This window comes from Cydia strobilella, chromosome 27 (genome assembly GCF_947568885.1).
Source record: "Cydia strobilella chromosome 27, ilCydStro3.1, whole genome shotgun sequence".
Taxonomy (NCBI): Eukaryota; Metazoa; Arthropoda; class Insecta; order Lepidoptera; family Tortricidae; genus Cydia; species Cydia strobilella.
The window spans coordinates 1839509-1863923 of record NC_086067.1 but is presented as its reverse complement, the minus strand read 5'-3'; the positions used below and the strand labels follow the sequence as shown (position 1 = coordinate 1863923).

The 24415-nt window shown below is 38.6% G+C and overlaps 2 protein-coding genes across 2 annotated transcripts in view; one reads left to right on the top strand and one right to left on the bottom strand.

Moving 5' to 3' along the window:
- LOC134753660 (serine/threonine-protein kinase BRSK2) overlaps window positions 1-24415 on the bottom strand; it is an 83292-nt gene that overhangs the window by 41836 nt on the left and 17041 nt on the right. Inside the window, exons 5-12 of the mRNA XM_063689601.1 lie at window positions 22012-22152; window positions 21330-21480; window positions 12034-12150; window positions 10891-10989; window positions 9750-9884; window positions 4014-4078; window positions 2411-2546; window positions 989-1062 (exon numbers count right to left, since the gene is read on the bottom strand). Of these exons, the coding sequence (XP_063545671.1) occupies window positions 989-1062; window positions 2411-2546; window positions 4014-4078; window positions 9750-9884; window positions 10891-10989; window positions 12034-12150; window positions 21330-21480; window positions 22012-22152 (918 nt within the window). The remainder of the gene's footprint in view (window positions 1-988; window positions 1063-2410; window positions 2547-4013; window positions 4079-9749; window positions 9885-10890; window positions 10990-12033; window positions 12151-21329; window positions 21481-22011; window positions 22153-24415) is intronic.
- On the top strand, window positions 14417-20281 carry LOC134753642 (kinesin-like protein KIF23). Its single transcript, XM_063689578.1, has one exon. It carries the CDS (start codon window positions 14631-14633, stop codon window positions 17247-17249), a length of 2619 nt encoding a protein of 872 aa, XP_063545648.1. The 5' UTR covers window positions 14417-14630; the 3' UTR covers window positions 17250-20281.

Genomic DNA, 24415 nt, shown 5'->3' with positions numbered 1-24415 from the left:
GTATACGGTGTACCACTGATGCTATATTTTTCCGCATAATGGCATAAAAATCATCTACGTGCGCGTCCGCAAACATGCCAGAGGCACTACAGTATTGCGGGAGCCTCACCAGGGCACTGAAAATGTTGTTATACTGGACCCTCAGAGAGTCAAAGGACTTCTGCTTAAAATTAGCCCACAGCCATAATAAAACGTGCTAAAGTCAACTTTATAAGCTAATAAATAAGATCGTATTTAGAATGACCAACCAAATATAACATACTCTGCTCAATATAGCTTGATATTTTAGTTTTTTATCCGTTATCTTTTTTTTTTTGACAAGGCGTACAAAAAAACCGACCAAGTGCGAGTCGGACTCGCGCACGTAGGGTTCCGTACCATTGTGCAAAAAACAGCAAAAAAATCACGTTTGTTGTATGGGAGCCCCGCTTAAATATTTATTTTATACCTACTGTTTTTAGTATTTGTTGCTATGGCGGCCACAGAAATACATCATCTGTGAAAATTTCTACTGTCTAGCTATCACGGTTCATGAGATACAGCCTGGTGACAGACGGACAGACAGACAGTGGAGTCTTAGTAATAGGGTCCCGTTTTTACCCCTTGGGTACGAAACCCCAATAATGAAGTATGTAAAAAAAACCTTTCCGATGGTATGTCGTTCATGGGCCAATGTCCATACAAATCTGCCCATCCTCCTTTATGTCAAAAAAAACCGGCCAAGTGCGAGTCGGACTCGCGCACGGAGGGTTCCGTACTTTTTAGTATTTGTTGTTATAGCGGCAACAGAAATACATCATCTGTGAAAATTTCAACTGTCTACCTATCACGGTTCATGAGATACAGACTGGTGACAGACGGACGGTTTTTACCCTTTGGGTACGGAACCCTAAAAAATTATCGTACAAAACAATTTTAAGAATAATCTACCTAAAATAGTATCACAGAAATTGAAAATGGGTCTCACCAAAACGAAATATGGTCGCACCTGAATTGTGACCGGCGGGGTGTGATTGGCGATCCCTCGCTGATTTGACCGAAATGTGCAGATTGACCGTTCACCTGAGAAATAAAAAGACACGTAAACAAACCAATAAACATACTATCCATACTGATATTATAAATGCGAAAGTCTGTCTGTCTGTCTGTCTGTCTGTGTGTTACCTCTTCACGTTTAAACCGCTGAACCGATTTAGTTGAAATTTGGTATACAGATAGTTTGAGTCCCGGGGAAGGACATAGGATACTTTTTATCCCAGAACTCACCCCTCACGGGGGTGAAAAGGGGGTGGAAATTTGAATGGGGATAGTTTAAGCTGTGGGGAAGGATTTAGAATAACTTTTATCCCCGAAATCATCCCTTAAGGGTGTAAAAAATGGGGTGGAAATATATAGTGTGGACCAATTTGGGGGTGAAAAAAGGATGGATTAAAAAGCAGATTTGTTTAAGAATTAAGGTATCCAAATTACTAATTCCACGCAGACGAAGTCGCGGGCAAAAGCTAGTACTATAATAGAGAACTGATAAGTCTATTCCAAAGAGCAATAGATGGATACAGTCTAAGGAAAAAACGTGCCTCGAAAATCACGAAAATTTGATTCTCGATCAGATGGCGCTACTACCTTTGGCCTACTCTCGTATAGAGGGCGTTGACAGTTTCGTTTGTTATATAACAATTTTAACTCATATCAGTGAAAAAACATGGGTCAAAATCATATAAAAACATTTATCCATATTAAAATACATTTTAACGTATTTTTATAAATCCATATTTTTAGTTTTAAAGTAAGTCGATAGATGGCAGTGAATTTACAGTGGTTACAAAATTTACTCTTACAGTACCGATCTATCGTATTATATCCTCTTTGAGTATGGTGACCGAAAGACGTACACCGTACTTAAGTATTCTACGTCGACACACCGTTAGCGCGATGTAGAAATCACACGTACCTGTACAACGCCCTCTAGCATACAATTGGGTAAACTTTACTTAATCTGCACGTGTCCAGGCGCTTGCGAGGCGGGTAGGGTTAAGGTCTCCGTATCTTACGATTTAGAAGCAAGAAAAAACACCCAAGGGTTCATCCATTAATTACGTCACACGAATTTCGAGGTTTTCTGACCCCTCCCACTACCCCCTCGTCACATTTTCTTGACCCTCTCCCCCACCCTAAACGTGTGATGTAATTAATGGATGACCCCTAATACCATCTTGACTTTTTTTTTTTTTTAACATCGGAATTAGAGTCGGCCGGACAATTCCCCGGCCCTATTTCTCTTTACCCTAAAAATCTTGACATTGACACTAGAATACCTATTTATGTATTCTACGTCGACACACTGTTAGCGCGATGTAGGAATCACGCCGCCCCGTACAGCGCCATCTAGTGGACTATTGTCTCAACTCACTCTGCACGTGTCCAGGCGCTTGCGAGGCGGGTCGGGCGCTGGCGGTGCGGGTTGTGGTCTTGGCTCGTCGTCTCGCGCTGGTCTCCTTCTTTTACGTTCCAGCAGTAGAAAGTATATTACTTTCTCCGTGTTATGGCTGCGAAAAAATTATATACTTTATTAATTTTTAACAAGCAGAAACGTCTGCGATCGATGCTATTAAGCTTAGAATAAATTTAAAAGTGGAAAAATTACTGCCTTGGGTGAGACTTGAACTCGAATCCAGAGGCCGTGAGTTCAAGTCTCACCCAAGGCAGTAATTTTTCCACTTTTAAATTTATTATATACTTTATTCTATAAAATTGAGTGTTAGTTATTTTTTGCTTTTATTTACTACGTAGTAATAAATTAATTAAGCAATTAGGCCACCAAAAGTGCTTTTACATACCAATAAAATGATTATAATTAGCAAAGAGAATTAAGAAGACATGGAGTGCTCACACAATATATCGGTTTTACAATGTATATTGTACATTTTAAGAAGACTTTAAAATCACTGCTAATCAAGAAATGTTACTATAGCGTACAGCAGTTCTTGAATGATAATAATTTATAGCTCGTTTTTCTATTTTTGTAATTCTTTTGTAGTTTTCTTTGAAATTTTCATTGTTGACATTCTTTAATATTTATTGTTTTAAATTTTATTATTATTGTGAATTATCTTTCTGTTCTTATTTATTATTTTTGTAATTGATTTGATTATTGAAGCATGAATACCTTAGACTAGCGCATGTTTAACTTAGTTTATATAGGTAAACAAATTCGTACGCCTAGCGGCAAAACATAGCGTTCGCAATATGCTCTAACTATAAGACCAATACAATGTACCTATGTTATAACGAATAAATGCATTCTGATTCTGATTCTGATTCTGAATGTTGGTGTTTGACGATTCTTTTGTGAATTCTTATTATTAAGTTTGACATATCTATAATAATTCAATGTTTTTAAGAATAATAATAACTGCATCAATAAATTGCTCTGATATTTAGATTAAGGTAATATTTGTAAAACTTGACAATTTCAAAGTGCTTGTTGCTAGGCCTATTTGAATAAAGAATATTTTTTATTTTAAAACGGGTCACTCACGTATTATTATTATTAAGCCGAATAGCTCGAAAATCCTCGTAAATTGGATCGAAACATGTCGAGCTATTCGACTTAATAATACGTGAGTGACCCGTTATAAAATAATTATAATTTTTAAGTGTCACGGGAGTTTTATAGTTATATCGGTTTTGTTACAAAAAAGACTATTATTTTCGTAGTCCACATCTAGCGTCAAGTAGCGGAACTATCAGTACTGCTACTCGACACTAGATGTCACTTGTGTCGCGACTGACGAAAAGTGTATTGCTCAACAATTTATAACTAATATTACAAGCAGAAGGAATTGAAAATAGAGTTCCGGTTAATCCGGTTATAATATTAGCTGAAAATCGTTGAGCATTAGACTTTCCGTTTGCCGCGACATCTATTGTCAAGTAGCAAATTTTATTTATTTAAAATAATATTACTACGCAATACAAGCATCATACATACATATAAAACGCAAATAACTTACTGTGAACTGAGTAGCTCCTGAATTAACTTGTCCCGTTGTTTGAAACAGCCTAAACTGCATATAGCCTGCAATACAAATCATGTATAAAGTAATGTATAATACATCATCTGTGAAAATTTGAACTGTCTAGCTATCACGGTTCATGAGATACAGCCTGATGACAGACGGACAGTGGAGTGTTAGTAATAGGGTCCCGTTTTTACCCTTTGGGTACGGAACTCTAATTAAGCACCTAGACCTGTCTTGCTGGAATCGAACCGGCGTCTTTAGCTTTCGCGGGTGATGCCATAACCCTTAGGCCACTTGCGCAGCGGACAATATTTATCTTAGCCTAGAGTAGGGATAATGGCGTCTGTCGCAAAACGCACGGGAGGTTGAGGTTTTTAGGGTTCCGTACCCAAAGGGTAAAAACGGGACCCTATTACTGAAACTCCACTGTCCGTCTGTCTGTCACCAGGCTGTATCGTATGAACCGTGATAGCTAGACAGTTGAAATTTTCACAGATGATGTATTTCTGTTGCCACTATAACAACAAATACTAAAAACAGAATAATATGTGCCATTTTCAATTAAAAGGGTACTTATTGTCGCTTGTCAGTAAGCCGCTATTTCCATATAGCTTCAATTAGAAATCAACCTTATCGACAACCGACAGTGTGGTACCTTTTGGTTGAAAACGTCACATATATAAGTGTATATTTAAGTGTGGCTCCCATACAACAAACGTGATTTTTTTGACGTTTCTTGCGTAATGGTGCGGAACCCTTCGTGCGCGAGTCCGACTCGCACTTGGCCGGTTTTTTACATTTTGAAGTGCAGTGCAGACAGTTGATTGATACGGCCAGCGGCGTAGCTAGAGGATATGGCGCCCGGGGCAGTCAACAAATTTGCGCCCCCTGACGACTAAAGTTTCCCTGCTGCTGCCTTTTGCCCATTTGGCGCCCCCCCCCCCTGGATGGCGCCCGGGGCACTTGCCCCCTCTGCCCCCCCACCCCCCCTAGTTACGCTACTGTTAAGGCATGATTTTATTAACATCCCCCATGTGTATTGTGTTGTTGGCTTTAAGGACACTCTATCTAAAGGCGGAATTCCGCCAGTGTGCGAATATGGTGAATCCCGCCTTTATACAGGGTGGCTAAAAAATAAGTGCAATCCCGTTGTCAGGCAGGTTTTGGGATCATACTGAGCAACTTTTACTATGGGACCTGTTAAGTTGTTTTAGAACGCAGCCAGTTTTTTTTTTTGTCGCCTCTGGCGCCTTTTTGTATTGTCATCTGTCAAATGCTGTGCAATATACCGTTATGTAAAAAGTACAAGCTTTTCTTTCTCAATCACTAATTAAAACCACGAAATCCTTCATGGTAGCAGAGCGTGGTTGCTAATCAGTAGGAGTGATCAGTAGTTGAAGGAAAATCCGAAGTATTTCAAGAATATATTGTTCGTACAGTACAACGATACAGTCGCCGGGTATATCGACTGCAGATCGTCGTAATACAACGAAACAGCAATTATACCGATATTTGGACGTCAAGATGGGCACAAACTTGTTCAATTTAGAGAAATTGACCGGCCGTGACAACTTTGCAACTTGGAAATTTAGTATGAAGACGTATTTGGAGCATGAGGATCTTTGGGAGTCCGTGCAACCTGGTGACGCAAGCTAACCGGTGGACGCCAAAAAGGACATGAAAGCCAAAGCTAAGTTGATTCTGCTGTTGGATCCTCAGAACTATATTCATGTACAAGATTGCAAAACGGCAAAACAAGTGTGGGAAAACTTACAAAAGGCCTTTGATGACAAAGGGCTGTCAAGAAAAGTAGGCCTGCTTAAGGACCTGGTGAACACATCTTTGGAGTCAAGCAATAGTGTTGAAGACTATATTAGTAAAATAATGACAACCGCTCACAAACTTCGCAATATTGGGTTTGACGTTAATGATGAATGGCTCGGCACACTAATGCTAGCTGGTCTACCAGAAGTCTACATGCCCATGATAATGGGGCTCGAAAGTTCAGGTGTGGAAATTAGCGCTGATCTTGTGAAAACAAAACTTTTACAAGAAATTAAATCAACAGACTCGGGCGCTGCCTTATACACAAACTCTAAGAAGACTAAGCAGGACCATCAGTCTGTCAAACCTAAGGGTCCTAGATGTTACAGCTGCAACAAGCATGGCCATTATGCTAAGTTTTGCAAGAATCCTAAGAAAACGACACACAAACAGCAGAAGAGTGGAGATAGTACAAATTTTGTGGCAGCGTTTACGGCATCTTTAGGAGGAAAAAGTAGCAATGATTGGTTCATAGACTCAGGGGCCTCGATGACTATGACAGCTAGAAAAGACCTAATGTATAATATTGGCAAAGCACCGGTAACTTCAATCACTGTAGGTAACAAAGCATCATTACCTGTATTGGGAGCCGGCAGTGTTGATGTCAAGTTGAGTAAAGGAGGGATTCTTCACTTGGTCCTAATTTGATATCGGTGAGTAGCATAACAAAGAATGGTTATGAAGTGAGATTTTTTGAAAAAGGATGCCATGTTCTGAATGCAGAAGGAAAGATCATCTGCACAGGAACACAGATAAATAGGCTGTACTTGCTAGATACAGCCAATACCTATGAAACTGCACAATTTTCTACAGCCAAAGGTAATGTTGACAATACCTTTTTATGGCATTTACGAATGGCACATTTAAATGTATCCGATGTCAATAAGCTGCCTGTTGCTGCCGAGGGTGTGACTATAGAATCAAAAAGTGACAATATCAGATGTACTCACTGTGCAGAAGGAAAACAGACAAGACTGCCGTTCAACAAGGTGGGTTCCAGAGCCACACAGCCTCTTGAGCTCATACATTCTGACTTGTGTGGGCCGATGGAACATCAATCAGTGTCAGGTATGAAGTATTTTATCACTTTTGTTGATGACTACACTCGTATGTTTCATTTGTATTTTTTGAAAGATAAATTGAATATTTTGGAAGTATTTAAAGATTTTAAGGCTAGAGTTGAACTACAGCTTGAAAGAAAAATCAAGATGATTCGCACAGATGGAGGCAAAGAGTACTGCAATAATCATTTTGAAAAATATTTAAGTAGTAATGGTATTATCCATCAGACTACAACACCGTATACAGCTGAGCACAATGGATTATCAGAACGCGGGAATCGCACACTTGTTGAACGGGCAAGATGTATGTTGTTTTACGCCAAACTGGAGCCGAGGTACTGGGCCGAGGCCATAGCCACAGCTGCCTATATCACAAACCGCTCCCCGTCTAGGAGCCTGGAAGGTAAGACTCCATATGAAATGTGGTATGGGCGTAAACCTAACCTGTCCCATATTAGAATATTTGGCACGGAGGCCATGGTCCATATACCCAAACAGAAGAGACAAAAATGGGACAAGAAATCGACAAAGTTGATACTAGTGGGATACTGTGAGAACTCAAAAGGATACCGGCTATTAGATCCAATTAGTAGAAAAATCATCAAGAGCAGGGATGTTATTTTTCATGAAAATTGTCCAAATAACATGTTTTATGAAAACACTGTTTCAGTTGATCTCCAAGGAGAAGAAAACACGTCATCAGTCAGCTCCAGTAGTTCCTCTGACAAGCAGAAGAGCCCAGGGACCAGTGATGACAGCTCTAAAGGTAGCACCGCAGATCATTTGAGTCCGACAAACTCCAATGGTACACCAGGCAGCAAAGGTAAGGCTACAGAGCTTGTAAAGGATAATAATAATAGTGAAGATTTCAATAGTGAATATCAGACTGATACAGATGATCTTGATGAAACCTATTATCCCCCGGTAAATACAAGTCCATTACAAAATCAAGACAAGAAAATAACTCTAAGGCCCCGTAAGAAAGCTAATGAGAATAGTCTGTTCTGTTTCTTCACTAATTTGTCTGATCCACAGTCAGTAGAAGAAGCCATGTCGTCTCCACATGCTGCTGAATGGAAAAAGGCCATGGACGAAGAGTACAGCTCCCTGATGAAGAACAACACATGGAGCTTGACTGATCTTCCAACCAATAAGAGGGCCTTACCTTCCAAATGGGTATTCAAAACTAAAACTGACCAGGCTGGAGAGGTTACACGTTTCAAGGCCAGACTTGTCATAAAAGGATTCGCTCAAAGGAAAGGGATAGACTACGAGGAGATTTACTCACCAGTAGTAAGGTATACAACCATACGCTACCTGTTTGCTCTAGCGGCAAAATATAGCATGGATATTGATCAGATGGATGCTGTTTCTGCATTTCTACAGGGAGAGATAGATACTGATATTTACATGGTACAACCGGAACGATATGTGCAGGGATCTCAAGTGTGCTGTTTACATAAGTCTATATACGGTCTAAAGCAAGCTAGCCGCTTATGGAATATGAAACTGAATTGTGTACTACAAAATATTGGAATGCAGCAGTCTAAGACTGATCCATGTGTTTATTTCAATGAAGAGAGAAATACTTTCATTGCAGTATGGGTCGATGACCTACTTATTTTTACATCTCAACAAGATGTCAAGGATATGTTAAAGCAGAAGTTGATGAAACATTTTGAGATGAAAGATTTAGGAAAAGCTAGCCAGTGCCTAGGATTCAACATTACAAGACAAGGAGATACAGTTATGTTGGATCAGGAAAAATATATTAATGATATACTAGATAGATTTGGGATGTCAGAGTGCAAGGCTGTAAAAACGCCTATAGAACCTGCCATCAAGTTTAGCCAAGATGCAGAACCAGACAATAAGTATCCATACCGGCAAGTTATTGGCTGTCTTCTCTACATAGCTCAAGCTACAAGACCCGATATCTCATTTGCAGTCAATGCACTGAGTCGATACAATGCAGAACCGAAGACTGAACATGTGACTGCAGTTAAAAGACTGTTCAGATACTTGCAAGGCACCAAGGATCTCAGACTGAGCTATACCAAGAATGGTGACTCAAACATCACAGGATACTGCGATGCAGATTGGGCTGCAGATGTAGTAGACCGCAAATCCTGCACGGGCTACATCTTTATGTTACAGGGCGGTGCCATTTCCTGGTCATCGCGTAAGCAGCAGACTGTGGCCCTGTCGACAGCCGAAGCGGAGTACATGGCGATGTCCTCAGCTACTCAGGAGGCGCTATGGTTGAGACAGCTTAGCGCAGAGCTTGGCCAATGTCTGAACAAGCCCCTCACCATTTTCAGTGATAACCAAAGTGCGATAAAACTTTCTTTAAATGATTGTTATTTGCCTAGATCAAGACACATTGATATTCGTTATCATTTTCTTAAAGAACATGTTTGTAATTCTAAGATAAAATTTTGTTATTGTAAGGGTGATGAAATGTTAGCCGACATTTTTACAAAAGGTGTAACCACCAATAAGATGTCATATTGTTTAGCAAGAATAGGCTTGCGTTCTAGGGGTGGGTGTTAAGTTGTTTTAGAACGCAGCCAGTTTTTTTTTTTTTGTCGCCTCTGGCGCCTTTTTGTATTGTCATCTGTCAAATGCTGTGCAATATACCGTTATGTAAAAAGTACAAGCTTTTCTTTCTCAATCACTAATTAAAACCACGAAATCCTTCAGGACCAACCACGAAATCGCGAAAAAAATTTTTACCCTCCCATAAAAAACGGACAAGCCAAAATGTATGAAACAGCCAAATTTTTTTTTCGCGATTTCGGCGTTGGTCCCGGTATAGGATACCAATATAGTTTATAAGTACCTGTAGAACGTCAGGGTCTATAGCTTCAGCACTGGGTAGTACCCTGGTCTGAACCACCTCCATCATAGGCAGTTCTTGTTCTAATTCACCCCGTCCTCCTGCAGTCACCCAGCCGTGTCGGGTTATTTCCGCAAGCTGTTTAAATATAATTCAATATGAAAGCTATCTGGAGCTACTAGCTATTCAAACATCTACTTTTAACCTTTTAGACGCCAATGACCGATATATCGGCACCGCAGGTCCAACGCCAAAGACGGATTAATCGGTCACAGACCACAGAGCAACATAGACCTACGTGCATGTGCATAAAGTTCAATTTCAGTTTTGACACTTCGGTGACGGGGGCTCCGAGTGACAGTTTTTGTATTTGAAACGGCGTCGAAAAGGTTAATAAGGAGTTGTGGGGAGACAACAAGGAAGCTAAACTGCAAGGGGAGACAAAAGAGAAAACCTAAATGTTCTTGGTTTTACTATTTAACCTTTCGAGATCCGTCGGCTCCCTGGGTAGCCATATTTACTATATTTACTAGAATATGGGTCCGGGTCTCGAAAGATTAAAGGAGATAAACTAAGTAAACTAAATTATTCGCTGTCCCTTTCCATCGAACCACTTACGCAAAGAACAGATTTATCGTAAGAGCGTGTAAAAATTACAATGACAAATATTCTCATGTTGACTTGTTTTTCATTCCGTCAGTACAAAAATTTGTTTCTACTTTTACATCTCTAAACAATTTTAGTACTTCTGTTGTTTGTATATTTTTTATTAGTTTTTTTTTTGTGTAATTTGACATTTATATTTATGTAATTGTTTTTTGTAATTTTGGGTTAATTTTTTTTATACCACGTCGGTGGCAATCAAGCATACGGCTCGCCTGATGGTAAGCAGTTACCGTAGCCTATGGACGCCTGCAACACCGGAGATATTACACGCGCGTTGCCGACCATTTAAAAACCTGTACACTCCTTTTTTGAAGAACTTTTTTGGGTTAATTTTATTGTTTGTCAAAATTTACATGTAAAAGTGCCCCTGTGGCCTATTTGCTGAATAAATGTTTGATGTTTGATGTGCAAGAGTGCAAGAGGTTTATCCCTTTGTCTGATGTTTGGTTAGATAATGAATAATCTTGTATAGACTTACTGTCATTCTCTTCTCAGGGTTGACTTCTATCATGCCTCGCAACAGCTGTTGGCAGTCAGGCGGCACGAAATGTGGCACGTGAAACACACCTCGCTTCACCTATAACCAAACATATCATATTTGAACATCATATCATCTATGACAGAGGAACTACCAAGAACCGCTACCGCGGTTTGACGTGTTGCTTCCCCGTCACACTTACGTACGAATTTACAAGTGCTACAGAGAGGCAACACGTCGAACGTGGTTCGCAGTAGGCTCTCAGAAATTGAGGTGTGTTCAGATCTGGCAAAATATACTACAAATGTTAGTTATCTGACTGCTGAATCGCACGCGCGATGGACATCATACTAAGAAATGCACACAAGTAATGAGCTAGCAATCGCCAGATACAGACTAATGTTTTGGTTAAAAACTGGTCAAGTGCGAGTTGGACTCGCCCACCGAGAGTTCGGTACTTTTTAATTGAAATTAAAATTATATATTTCAGGCACAAATCCCATACAGTGTTAGTACGAACATATTATTTAGCTACCTATATCTATGTTAGTGTACAATATGTAAAACAATAAATACCTAGAACTACCTAATACTATTTATTTGGATGATGCATTGGGTATTTGTTGTTTTGATCTATATCAAAACCGCCGCGCTGCGACTGTGATAGTGCTGTTGCCACTATCGGCAACAGAAATACATCATCTGTGAAAATTTCAACTGTAGCTATCACGGTTCATGAGATACAGCCTGATGACAGACAGATGGACAGACGGACAGTCTTAGTAATAGGGTCACGTTTGTACCCTTTAGGTACGGAACCGTAAAAATGATTAATATTTTTGTAAAAAAGAATGCAACAATAAATACTAAATTAATCACAATTGCAGCAAGGTATTTGTCTGATAGTGTTCTATTTTTAGACAACTTATTGGTCCTATCCAGTGTATATAAGTTTATACAATTTGCAAACTATCTGCGAGTTGAATACTTGCTTAAAACTGTCTATAATAGCGATTTTATTATATAAAGTGATTAAAAACTGATCTTGAAGCAAACATTTGATTATAATTTTGCAGTTTACCAAGTTTTCTACCTTTATTAAATAAGTTTTAGTGGTTTTGGACGTAGCAAAAATAAACAAACCTTTTCAAGTAACTGTCGTAGATTATCATCGTCAAACGGCAGGGCGCCAACGAGGAGCGCGTAGAGGATGACGCCGCACGACCACACGTCCGCTCTTCGGCCATCGTATTTCTCGCCCTAAAAATACAAACGAAAATAAATTAAATTTATTAAACATTTTTATTTAACTGTAATCCAACTCAACTACACAGTGATGCATCATGCAACTGTCAATACTGTCACCAAAGAGAATATAATCACTACGACTGTCACTTTTTTTTTTATATAATTTATTTCCACGGATTTAGATTTTAAGAAACCGGATGGAGTACACGGGCCAAAAAGTGTGTCCACATGAGAAGTCAAAGTGGGCGGTTGCATCTCTTTCTAATTAGGGTGACCATAAGTCATATGTATGTGGGATATTAGAATAAGTTGGAATGTATAGTTTGGCCAAGATCTTTTCTCATTCATGCATAGGAAGTCAGAGAGAATGGATATAGTTTTTTTCTCCTCTGTAAAACGCTTCACAAAACCTTACTTAATTTAGTTTAGTCGTTATAAAAGCTGTTACTGATGACAGACAGACGGACAGCGGAGTCTTATTGATAGGGTCCCGTTTTTACCCTTTGGGTACGGAACCCTAAAAATGGTCACGTTTTTTTCATTTGTAGTCTGCCTCTTTCGCACTCATGATATGTTCATATACGTAATGGCTTCTCTTTTGCACACTTCAGCTATTCTTTAAGCGTCATCGTAGTTAATTGCACTTTTTTTTTTATTTGCCGCCTTTGTGTACTGACGGAAATGTGTGTTCAACTTATATAGAATATTATGTATAAATGTGTCTGTAATATTTAAGGATTTTGGATTTAAATTTTGGCAATTATATAGCTCTCATTACGTGCACAAATAAATCATTTATCTATCTATCTATCTATCAAACAAATAATTAAACATGCCGAAATAAAGATATACTTATTTAGGTAAACTTATTTTTACATTAAGTAAGTACGAGGTACTTAATAAGAACTCTGTAAGGCCGATTCACATCGTGCCGACATCATAGTCACCCTAATGAGTTTGACAATGTTTTCTTGTATTTTTATCGTAAACTTTAATAGTTGAGGCTTACCTGTGAAAAGATATACCACAATCAACAAAACTAACTTCTGCAACCTTTCACACAACATTTTTTACCCATTTTATACTTTATTTCGCAAATAAATCTTGAGCGCCGCCATTCATGTATTTTGAAAATTTCATTATCAAGTTGGGGATACCAATTAATATTCAAAGTTACTACAATGTCTACCATATTAAAATTAATGTATTTTTTGTTGTGCACATGCTTGGTTAAATCAGTTAATAATATTGACATTATAACTATTTACAAATTACGTAAAAGATATCAGAACCGCACTCTGAATATAGCACTTAAATAATATAAGAAGGTATTTAATTTTAGTAGTTATTGATATAAATACTACCAAAATGGTATTTTTTTAACATTGGCAACATGTGCGAGTGGGACACCGCGACCCACTTTTGCTATCTCATGTGGACCGTTTTCTCTAGTCTGGTACGAACACCTTTCTGGCTCGGTGATAAGTTTCAATTTAGTATGGCAAAAAAAGTGACAGCTCGCTCCTGTTTATTTCATGAAACGACGACTGTCACTGTCAATACAGAGCTGCTATATGGCAAAAGCTGAAACCCCCTAAATCTCCTTTCGCCTCTTTAAGTTAAAAATTCAGAATAATGGTTTAAATTTTTTGACCCTATATCAAAAAAAAATGTTACATAATATTTGAACTTATGGAGCAAAAAAAATTTAGTAAGAATAAAATAAAAAAATGAATAGAAGTATAAAATATGTAAACTTCCGGTACATATTTATCGATTTTTATCTCTTATTTAAACGAATTTTATAGTAGTGGCAACATTTTCCACGATCTTTCTTACGCAAAATTATATTCGACTATATTGAAAATAAATAGTATATTAACAATACAATTCTAAAACACGTTTTTATTATGATATAAAATATTCACAATTCAGGATATTTAATAGTCAATGAAAATTCAATTATAATATGATTTTTATAATTTTAAGAAAAGGTGCGTTTTTAGTGTCGCCATGTTAGGTTGCGTACGACGCCCAGGGAAAATGACAATGAATACCAACCAAATGTTTTTATTGATTTAAACATATAGTGTTTGATAAAACAATAAAAAAGCACTTAAGAAACATCTCAAAATATGTTTTTAATAACTAAGTCTATTTACGTTTGGTACGTTTAACGTGTGGGAAAACAACTAAAAAGCTTGCAACACTCCTCGCTAGTAAACGTCATTTTTAATGCTAACCGACCCATTTAAAGAGTCAAGCTTTTCAACAGTCGAAAGAGATACCAAGTGCAAATAGCTCAAGAGTAAAAGGGACAAACTTCTTCTGACCCTCGAACCGACAATATTAAATTTGTCCGCTTTTAATCATCTAATCAACGGGCAACGGTTGCTTTGATTTCGTATAACCGTCGAAATTGCTGAACGTTAATTCTTATAAACAAAGTGTGATTTATCGTACTGCGAGTGTAAAAACGGACATTAATTAAAATGAAGTCCGCCAAATCAAAACAGAGAATCAACGAGATGCGTACACCGGCGCGGAGTAAGCAAAACTTGAACGGCGAGCGCGATCCAGTACAAGTTTTCTGTAGATTACGTCCGATGCAACGAGAATCCGATATCCCGTGTATGAAGATAATTTCACCGACAGCAGTGCTCCTAACTCCACCAGCAACGGCTGTGAGCTACAGAAATGAGAACAACAAGTCGATGAAATACACTTTCAAAGAAGTTTTCCCTCCTGAAATACCTCAACAAGAAGTCTTCGATAAAGTCGCATATCCGCTCGTAGAAGGCCTAATCAAAGGTAAAAATGGTCTCTTATTCACTTACGGCGTCACCGGCAGCGGGAAAACCTTCACAATGACCGGCGAGCCTCAAAATTGCGGAATTTTGCCAAGATGTCTGAACATCATATTTAAAACTATAAACGAATGCCAGGCGCATAAATACGTGTTCAAACCTGACAAAATGAACATGTTCGAAATTCAAACCGAGGTGGAAGCCATGTTGGAAAGACAGCAGGAGCTACATAAGTTTAAAATAGGTAAGAAAAACAACTCAAATCCGGACCTAGCAATGGCTTCAATGGAGGTGACAAAAGTTGATGGTTTGAACGAAGACAACCAGTATGCAGTGTTTGTTTCATATGTAGAAGTGTACAATAACAGCGTCTTTGATTTACTGGAAGACGGACCGCCCGTGTCAAAGAATTTACCTGCGAAAATCATCAGAGAAGATGCAGCAAAAAACATGTACGTACATGGTGTCACCGAGATTGAAATTAAGTCTGCGGAGGAAGCATTTGATGCATTCTATTTAGGATTGAAACGGAAAAGGATGGCTCACACAGCTCTTAATGCGGAATCAAGTCGGAGTCATTCGGTTTTCACCATCAGGCTGGTGCAGGCACCGGTAGACGAGGTAGGTGAGGCTGTCATACAGAATAAGAAGTTTCTATCCATCAGTCAAATAAGCTTGGTTGATTTAGCTGGCAGTGAAAGAACAAATCGGACCAAAAATACTGGGCAGCGGTTACGGGAGGCTGGCAACATTAACAAGTCGTTAATGACGCTCCGAACGTGTCTGGAAGTTTTACGGGAGAACCAAGCTACTGGGGCTAACAATATGGTACCATACAGGGAGTCCAAGATCACTCACCTGTTCAAGAACTTCTTTGAGGGTGAAGGGCAGGTACGTATGATTGTTTGTGCTAACCCGAGAGCTGAGGACTATGATGAAACACTCCAAGTTATGAGATTTGCTGAAATGGCTGCAGAAGTAGAGGTAACCAAAGCCCAAGTAAACGATTTTGCAGCCTCTATCGGCCTGGTATCTGGCAGACGTAAAGCAAACAGACTATTTGCGACTGCCAGAGACAATCTAGCTAGACCTGACGCTAAAGAGCTTGAGCTAGACCTAGGTCTAGTCTACAGCCTTGGCCCAGACTTCCCAAGTCTAGAACTGAATAGCTCACAAGCTGGCCACATTATTAAAGAACTCATGGCCCATTTGGAGATGAGGTTAGATCGGAGAGAAACCTTGAAACGGAGTAAAGCTTTAAAAGATGAGAGGTTCAGAGCAAGTCTTATAGACTTAGAGAAACAGTCGCTTGAAGTAAGAGGAGAGAATGCTGCATTAAGAGGGCAGCTTGCAGCTTCTGAACGCAGAATCAGAGCTTTAGAAGAGCGTTTGACAGCCACCGAAAACGAATCAACTTCTAACAAACGGAAACTCAATGAACTGACCGAATACACAAGCACACTGAAAAGGGAGCTGCAAGAAAAGGAGCTACACCTAAACCAGAATAAGCTAGAGAAAGAGAAAATGAAGCGCATCTTAGAAAGGAAATACAATCACAAGATAGCGGCAGAGCATGAGCGAGCAAAGGAAATTCACACTGAAAAAGAGAAATTACGCAATGCAATTGAAGATAAAGAGAATCGCTTAAGGATTATAGCTGAAGCACTAGACAGGGGCGATATAGAGCCGAAACAAACAGGAGAATTTGCAGCGCAGACTACTGTGAGAGACTACACTCCAGGGTCGACACCTAGAGCTTTACCAGCGCATTTACTGACTCCGTTCAGCTCCGTACCCCATACTAGGGAAACTAGAGACACACCAGCGTCGTCCCGTCGCGGTGTAGCCGTTGCCAACCCTAGGCACCGCCGTTCACTATCCGCCGACGGTCGAGGTTGGATCGAACACGCTCCTAACAAACTCGTCCCAATGGGTACCGTTATGAAACCATCCATAGTCAACAGCAAAGTAGTCAACAAGCTAACTACCGTCAAAGACATAGCTAATTCTAAAGCGTCGAAATACTGCCTAATATCTCAAGAGCAAGACACAGATGGTGAGTTAGAAACGAAACTGTATAAAGGCGATGTTGTACCAACTTGCGGCGGGGGCGCTCAAGTTATTTTCAATGATGTAGAAATGCTTAAACAGTTCTCTCCGACTCGGGAATCTAATAGGGAGTCATCGAATACTCAGAGAACATCAGGCTGCGCCAGACATTCTGGAAAGAGGAGAGAGACTACGCATTCGCCGCCGCAAACTCCGTCTAATACTAGCAAGAAACAAAGGATAGATGATGATTGAATATGTGTTGAAATTGTGACAGGCGAGGGACTAAGCCGATTTGTGGTATGTGTATCTCATAGTCTAAAAACCATACTTAAAACTCTCTCTCTCTTTCTCTTTAGCCTTTTTCTACCCTTTGGGTGTAGGCCTCCTTAATTTTGCGCCATTCGTCACTGTTCTGTGCGACTTGGAGCCACTGCTTCCCCGCAGTCTTCTTGATGTCTTGATGAACTTAAAATTATATACATATATATTCATATTATCAGTATAACGCTTTAAGTAAGTCACGTATTTTAAGTTTAACATCATCACTATAGAGGTCTTAATTTTGAGAGTGATAATCATCAGATATACACCATTCTTTCTCTTTAACAGTTTAGTTTCAATAGACTTATATTGACCGGGATATAGACCGTGATTACCTTTTGTATTGTTTTTGATCTCCCGATATTTCGACGCAGTTACATGCATCTTGTTCACGGGTAAACCCGTACTCACCCCGTACCCGTAGCTCAAAAACAATAGGTAATCACAGTCTATATCCCGGTCAATATAAGTCTATACGTTCTCTTTGCCTATTTTTTTTTATTTAACGTGATAAAATTGTGTTATAGTCTTGTAATGTCACTAGTTTCAGTTCCACACATTTACTTGTTATAAAATCAAATCGAAAATACCATAAATCGGCCTAGGGCTACCTTGCCCTAAAGAAAAGTGTTTTGAATCTAATTGTGGCAAAATAAAACATGTTTTTATTTTACCTACTTGTTTGTTAAGATTTTCAACCTATATGATTAAAGCACATTTTGGTCCTGAGATATCTGGCAGATTTTGAAAAGATTATTTCTTGCATTTTGGTGTTATAATTAATTTTATGTTAATCATCCCTTAGATTGGAACTTAGAAGAAATTAAATAAATAAATAAATATTATAGGACAACGAGTTTTTCGGAACATATGTACGAAATATCACTTGATATTTCAATTATTTACCAGTTGCTTTTCGGTGAAGGAAAACATCGTGAGGAAACCGGACTAATCCCAATAAGGCCTAGTTTACCCTCTGGCTTGGAAGGTCAGATGGCTGTCGCTTGCGTAAAAACTAGTGCCTACGTCAATTCTTGGGATTAGTTGTCAAGCGGTTGTATATTTTTTATTGTTACACAGATTGACTAAGTCCCACGGTAAGCCCAAGCAATAAAATAGAAGTTGCTTATTATAAAAAAAGAGAATTTACATCTAGTTACCTAAACAGGATAAATATAATAAAGCCTACTTTATTGATTTATTTTAAACTTTATATTAAACTTATGTGGTATTTTATATAAAAAGGGACCTTACTGTCGATGGCGCTTACGCCATTATTAACGATGCTCCGATTTAAATATAAGTACAATACCGCGCGAAGCTGTGCGGCGTAAGCGCCATCGGCAATAAGGTCCCTTTTCATAGAAAATGCCCCATAAAAAAGGTATTCTTAATGCCCCATGGCATCAAACATCAAACATTTATTCAGCAAATACTGCAAATAGGCCACAGGGGCACTTTTACATGTCAATTTTTACAAACAATAAAATTAACCCAAAATTACAAAAAACAATAACATAAATATAAATGTCAAATTACACAAGAAAAAAAAACTAATAAAAACTATACAAATAACAGAAGTACTAAAATTGTTTAGAGATGTAAAAGTCTCTAGGTGTCAGAGGTAAAATGTGTATAATAATAAAAAAGATCATCAAATTATCCAGAGATGTAAAGGGTCTCTATTAAATCGGACAAACAGACGAGAACCGAATGAAGTGCCTCACGTTAATGCCACTCAAAAGTAAAGTTACATAGGTAAAATGAAGGCCGTGTAAACTTAAACAGACTGGTCTCCACAAACAGCATTCTCTACCAGTCAACCATAGGGTCAAACAGAAAATGTTGAGGCTTTAATACTAACATTATAGGTTCTTGATAATGCTAGGAGACAAAAAAAACTGTTATAATCTGTCAGGTTACTCAGAGCCACGGTGTATAAGCATTTGGAGGAAATCTCAAAACCTAATCAGTACATTTTTAATCTGTGATTATATTTGTATTTTTAATGGTTTTTAAGAACAAAATAGATTTAGTTTTTTACTTAGTTGATTGGGTGATTGTTTTTAGGTTTAATTAAATTAAAATAATTGATTACATTTGATTTAATCATGATTCTTGAAACATGATTACGGTTTTGAGTATTGTCAGCAGATATATGTGCGCAGAGGAAACCTTAAAAAATATGTACACCGTTATGTTCCGAATATGAAACTATATATTTAGCTGTATTATGATGTACTTAATTAGGTTAATATCATATTTAAATTTCCATATAAAGTTAACTTTCAAATGTGTTTAAAAGTCTCCGGCAAGATCGGCCGAATTTCACCTTCCCATACAAACAGAGTTTCGTTTTCATTTTAAAACTAAGTTTTGGATTGTAATGAAACTTTGCACATACAATGACATGAGGTATATCTAGGTCTGAAATTAGTTTATATAGCTTCAGTTTATAAAATAAACGAAATAGAGCAAAAACACGTTTTGTATGAAAAAAGTAAATTCGCTGTATTTTTTTAACTATGGTATCTGAAGCTACATAAACTATTTTCAGACAGATATACCTTATCCTATTGTAAGTACAAAGTTTCAGAGAAAACTAGCTACTCGTTTTAAAATGAGAGCGGAACTACGTAGAACCGAGCTTGCCGGAGACCCTTAAAAGTTAAAAAAGGATAGCAGTCTTTATTATTGTCTTGTCTCTAATTTTATTGACCATTTAGTTGTGCGAGCGAAACATCGCCATATACATGCATAGTGATATCTCTCACACACCGGAGCAACGTGCGGTTCGCATCAGTGTTATAACTAATATATAATTTAGACTATTTTATATAAGAAACCCATTACCCGTTAAACGACTTTGTGAATATTGTAGTTTTATATTAAGTTGTAGCTTTTCTAGCAGTATTTTGTTTGTACGTAGTAGGTATTTTCTTTTGTAAACTAATAAATTGCTGTATAATTATAGTTTTATTATTACAACTTTGTAAACCCTGAAGGTTCTTTTTTCCAAGACCAATACGTATGTACAGTCAAGGGCATAAATATATATACATTCCCAATGTTTCTAAAATTGTACATATAGACAATAAAGTCGTGTTCACATATTTTTGAGCCATTAGTCTGGATCGATATTTTTTCCTCAGACTGTACAGTAAGCGTTATGAGACCCCCCCCTGCAAACACACTGGGGGGGTTCACTCTACAGCTTACTGTTGCTGTTCCTTATAGGACATAGCGTTAAAATGCCCATTACATGAATGTACTAGCGCCATCTTTGGGTGAGTAGCAAGAGTAATTATAAAAACGGGACCCTATTACTAAGACTCCGCTGTCTGTCTGTCTGTCCGTCTGTGATCAGGCTGTTTCTCACGAACCGTGATAGCTAGACAGTTGAAATTTTCACTGATCGTGTATTTCTGTTGCCGCTATAACAACAAATACTAAAAACAGAATAAAATAAATATTTAAGCGGGGCTCCCATACAAAAAACGTGATTTTTACCGTTTTTTCGTAATGGTACGGAACCCTTCGTGCGCGAACCCGACTCGCACTTGGCCGGTTTTTTTAAATATCTATCGTTAAATTTAAATACTTAATCACAATGGGGTTGGCCGGTCGAAATAATTAGCAGATGGCGCCAGCATAGCTTGCCCTGTCAATCCCTAGAATTGTGTAAAAAAAAATCTCATAGAAAAAGGGGCAAGCTATGATGGCGCCATCTCTGCAAACCTTTGACAGTTGCCAACCCCATTATTTAGCAGTGGCAAGCGGCTAATCGACATACGATCGAGCCGTTATGCCGCGATTTTACAGCAACGGTTTAACCCCAGGTAGCAAAATGACGTCAGCGACGTCATAATGTCGGCATTATTACGTCATTATGACGTCGCCGACTCTAGACTGGTAGGCCCCTGATCGACGAGAGACTAAAGCTGTGGTTTTGCGGCTCTTCAGTAAAGCTCACCGGTGTATAAAGTAGAGGTTGAGTAGTTTGTGACTTACCCGTATAACTTCAGGACAGGCATAATGCGGACTCCCACACGACGTTTCTAACATGGAACCGGCGGGCTGTAGAGATGCCATGCCGAAATCCGCTATCTTGATGTTGTTCCGTTCGTCTAGTAATAGGTTCTCGGGCTTTAGGTCTCGGTGGCTGTAACAGAAATATTATACACTGAAATTGATGTCTTAAACTAAACAAAAGACATATAATATATATACATATACATCCCCAGTGGCCGAGGCCGGAATCGAACCAGCGTCTTCACCTCTAGGCCGCCTGGCCACGGCGATACCCGTCCCAAATTCTCGAGTACTCTTATATATATGTACTCTTTGAAAAGCTAGACGTCTTAGACAACGTCTAAAGGGCGAGCAGTACGTGCTTGCACCTCCTTACGGAATTACGATATGGTGAGAGAGATGGTGCTGCCATCTATTAGGAAACACATGAAATAATTTGTTTTCGATCGCCTCCGATCGAATCGATCAGGGGGTTCTTCAAGAAGCAGGTATTTAGGGTACTCAAGGGTGGGCAACGCATAAGTGGCTCCTCTGGTGTTGCTTTATGTCCATGGGCGGCGATGACTGCTTACCATCAGGCGGCTCGTCTGCTCGTTTGCTTCCTATTACATAAAAAAATCTATTACTTAATTATTCATTCTTTCAGGATCAATTTACTCACCATATAGAATGGCTGTGACAGAAGTCGAGCGCAGATATAATTTGTCTAAAGAACCTCCGCGCCTCCTTGGGCGTGAGCCGGCCTTTCTTCACAAGGTAGTCGAATAACTCGCCTCCGCTTACGTGCTCCAACACCAGGTACCTGTGAAAGATTGATGTTAGCGCCATCTTTTGGTGAGTAGATGATTTTAAAATTTGTTACCCTTTTCTTGGCAACGTACCTATATTGTTTGTTACAATTTGTTTACCATGTTTTGTACATTTTAGGGTTCCGTACCCAAAGGGTAAAAACGGGACCCTATTACTAAGACTCCGCTGTCCGTCTGTCTGTCACCAGGCTGTATGTCGTGAACCGTGATAGCTAGACAGTTGAAATTTTCGCAGATGATGTATTTCTATTGCCGCTATAACAACAAATACTAAAAACTACGGAACCCTCGGTGCGCGAGTCCGACTCGCACTTGGCCGGTTTTTTTGCTCTACTAAACACAAGCGTAGCTTGAACTGTTTTTTTTTTTATTTGCTAAGGAAAAGGTTAAATAAACGGATTATAGCGCGTATATTTTATTCATTTGAAAGTAACGAGCCTAACATTGTTTAAATCTTATCTAAAAAGGGAATATGACGCGAAACTCTGCGTAGGGGGCGCCAGGGCGCCATTACCACAATCTGAGGGTCTATCGTGAAACAAGAGAATTTCTTTATCTAACATCTCTGTCACTTGCATATTCAAACGATAAAGAGGCAGATAGCGAATTTTCGGATTCGCGTTTACCGGTAGGTCCTCTGCAAAGCAAACCGCCTTGATGCATCAATGTCATATTTTATTATCTCTTAAAACTTGTCAAAAACCTGTTAAAGGTACAGTATGTATAAGTTACTCTATGGTTTACTAAAAAGGCTAGTCCTGCACTCTGGTGGCAGAACATTGCATGATTGCAGTAATAATCCCCTATTTATTTTGAGATTTATGAGTACCTAGCTGTGTTGGTAACGACTATATAAGTACGGTTTGTGTAGGTTATTATAATACAACCGTTTTACTTATTTATTAATCTATACATATAATAAAGCGGAAGAGGGTCGAAAGTCTGTACATGGAAGATATTCGAAAAAAAATTGCCTGGGGATACTTAGAATCGATAACAGAACACATTCCAACAGTTTTTAGAATTTTTGTCTGTTTATCTGTTTGTCTGTTTATCTGTTTATCTGTTTGTCTGTTTATTTGACCGCGCTACAAATGAAAACGGCTGAACGGATTTTGATGCAAACTTTACTAATCTGTCGAAAAAATCCACGGCCAGGTTTTAGGCTATAAAAATTTGAGAAATTTTACCCCTAAGGGGGTTAAAAAGGGGATGAAAGTTTGTATGGGGTTCAAGATTTATTTTAAGCTAGCAATTTGAAACTTCGTAAGAAGATATATTATTGAAATACAAGAAAACTAATTTCAGCGTTTTTGAAAATTCATCCCCTAAGGAGGTGAAATAGAGGTTGAAAGTTTGTATGGAGATCAATTTTTTTTTGAGTGCGTTACTTGAAACTTTGTATAATGAGCATATTATTATAATACAGGAAAAGTGATTTTAGCGTTTTCAAGAATTCGTCCCCTAACAGGGTTAAAAGGGGGTTGAAAGTTTGAATCCATTACAAATGCTTTGAAACTTCTTAGAAAGGTATGATAGACGATTACAAAAAAACTAATTTTGACGTTTTTGGAAATTTAACCACTCAGGGGGTTGAAAAGGGGTCTTGGGGTGCAAATTTTATTTTAAGCTAGGAACTTAAAACTTTGCAAAACGTTATTATATTAAAAAGCAAGAAAATTACTTTCAGCGTTTTTAAAAATTCATCCCCCATGGTGGTGAAAAAGCGGTTAAAAACTTTATCTTGATAACTATATCATTTTAACTACTAGGCCAAGTTAGGTATCGATTTTGTATAAATCGGGTATGCCGAATTCATTTATGATATCAAAATGATACCATTCCCGAGTGAAAACACAAAAAATATGAAAAAACTTTTTTTAATTTCTCTTTACGCTTAAACCGCTAAACCGATTTAGATAAAATTTGGTATAGAGATAGTTTGAGTCCCGTGGAAGAACATAGGGTAGTTTTTAACCAAAAAAATGGAGACTGCGTTTGCATGGAGAAGCGGCCGTGCCCTTTCCTCTTAATAATGGTCACGAAGGTGGGTACTTACTCAGTAAATGTCAAACGATTTGGGACTTAAACGCGTTACCATGCCTTGCCGAAAAAAATCGAATCTTTCGCAAAAGTCTCGCAATGCATTGCGGCCACAAGGGGCACGGTCTCAGGAGACTGAGAAAAACCACGGTGAGAGACTCAGTGGCGCTCTAGCCAGGCAGGTCGCTTCGCTTTCGGCTGAAACGGCAAGCC

Excerpts from the sequence above, each read along its gene's own strand:
- LOC134753642 (XM_063689578.1), top strand. The coding sequence starts at position 14,631 with ATGAAGTCCGCCAAATCAAAACAGAGAATCAACGAGATGCGTACACCG.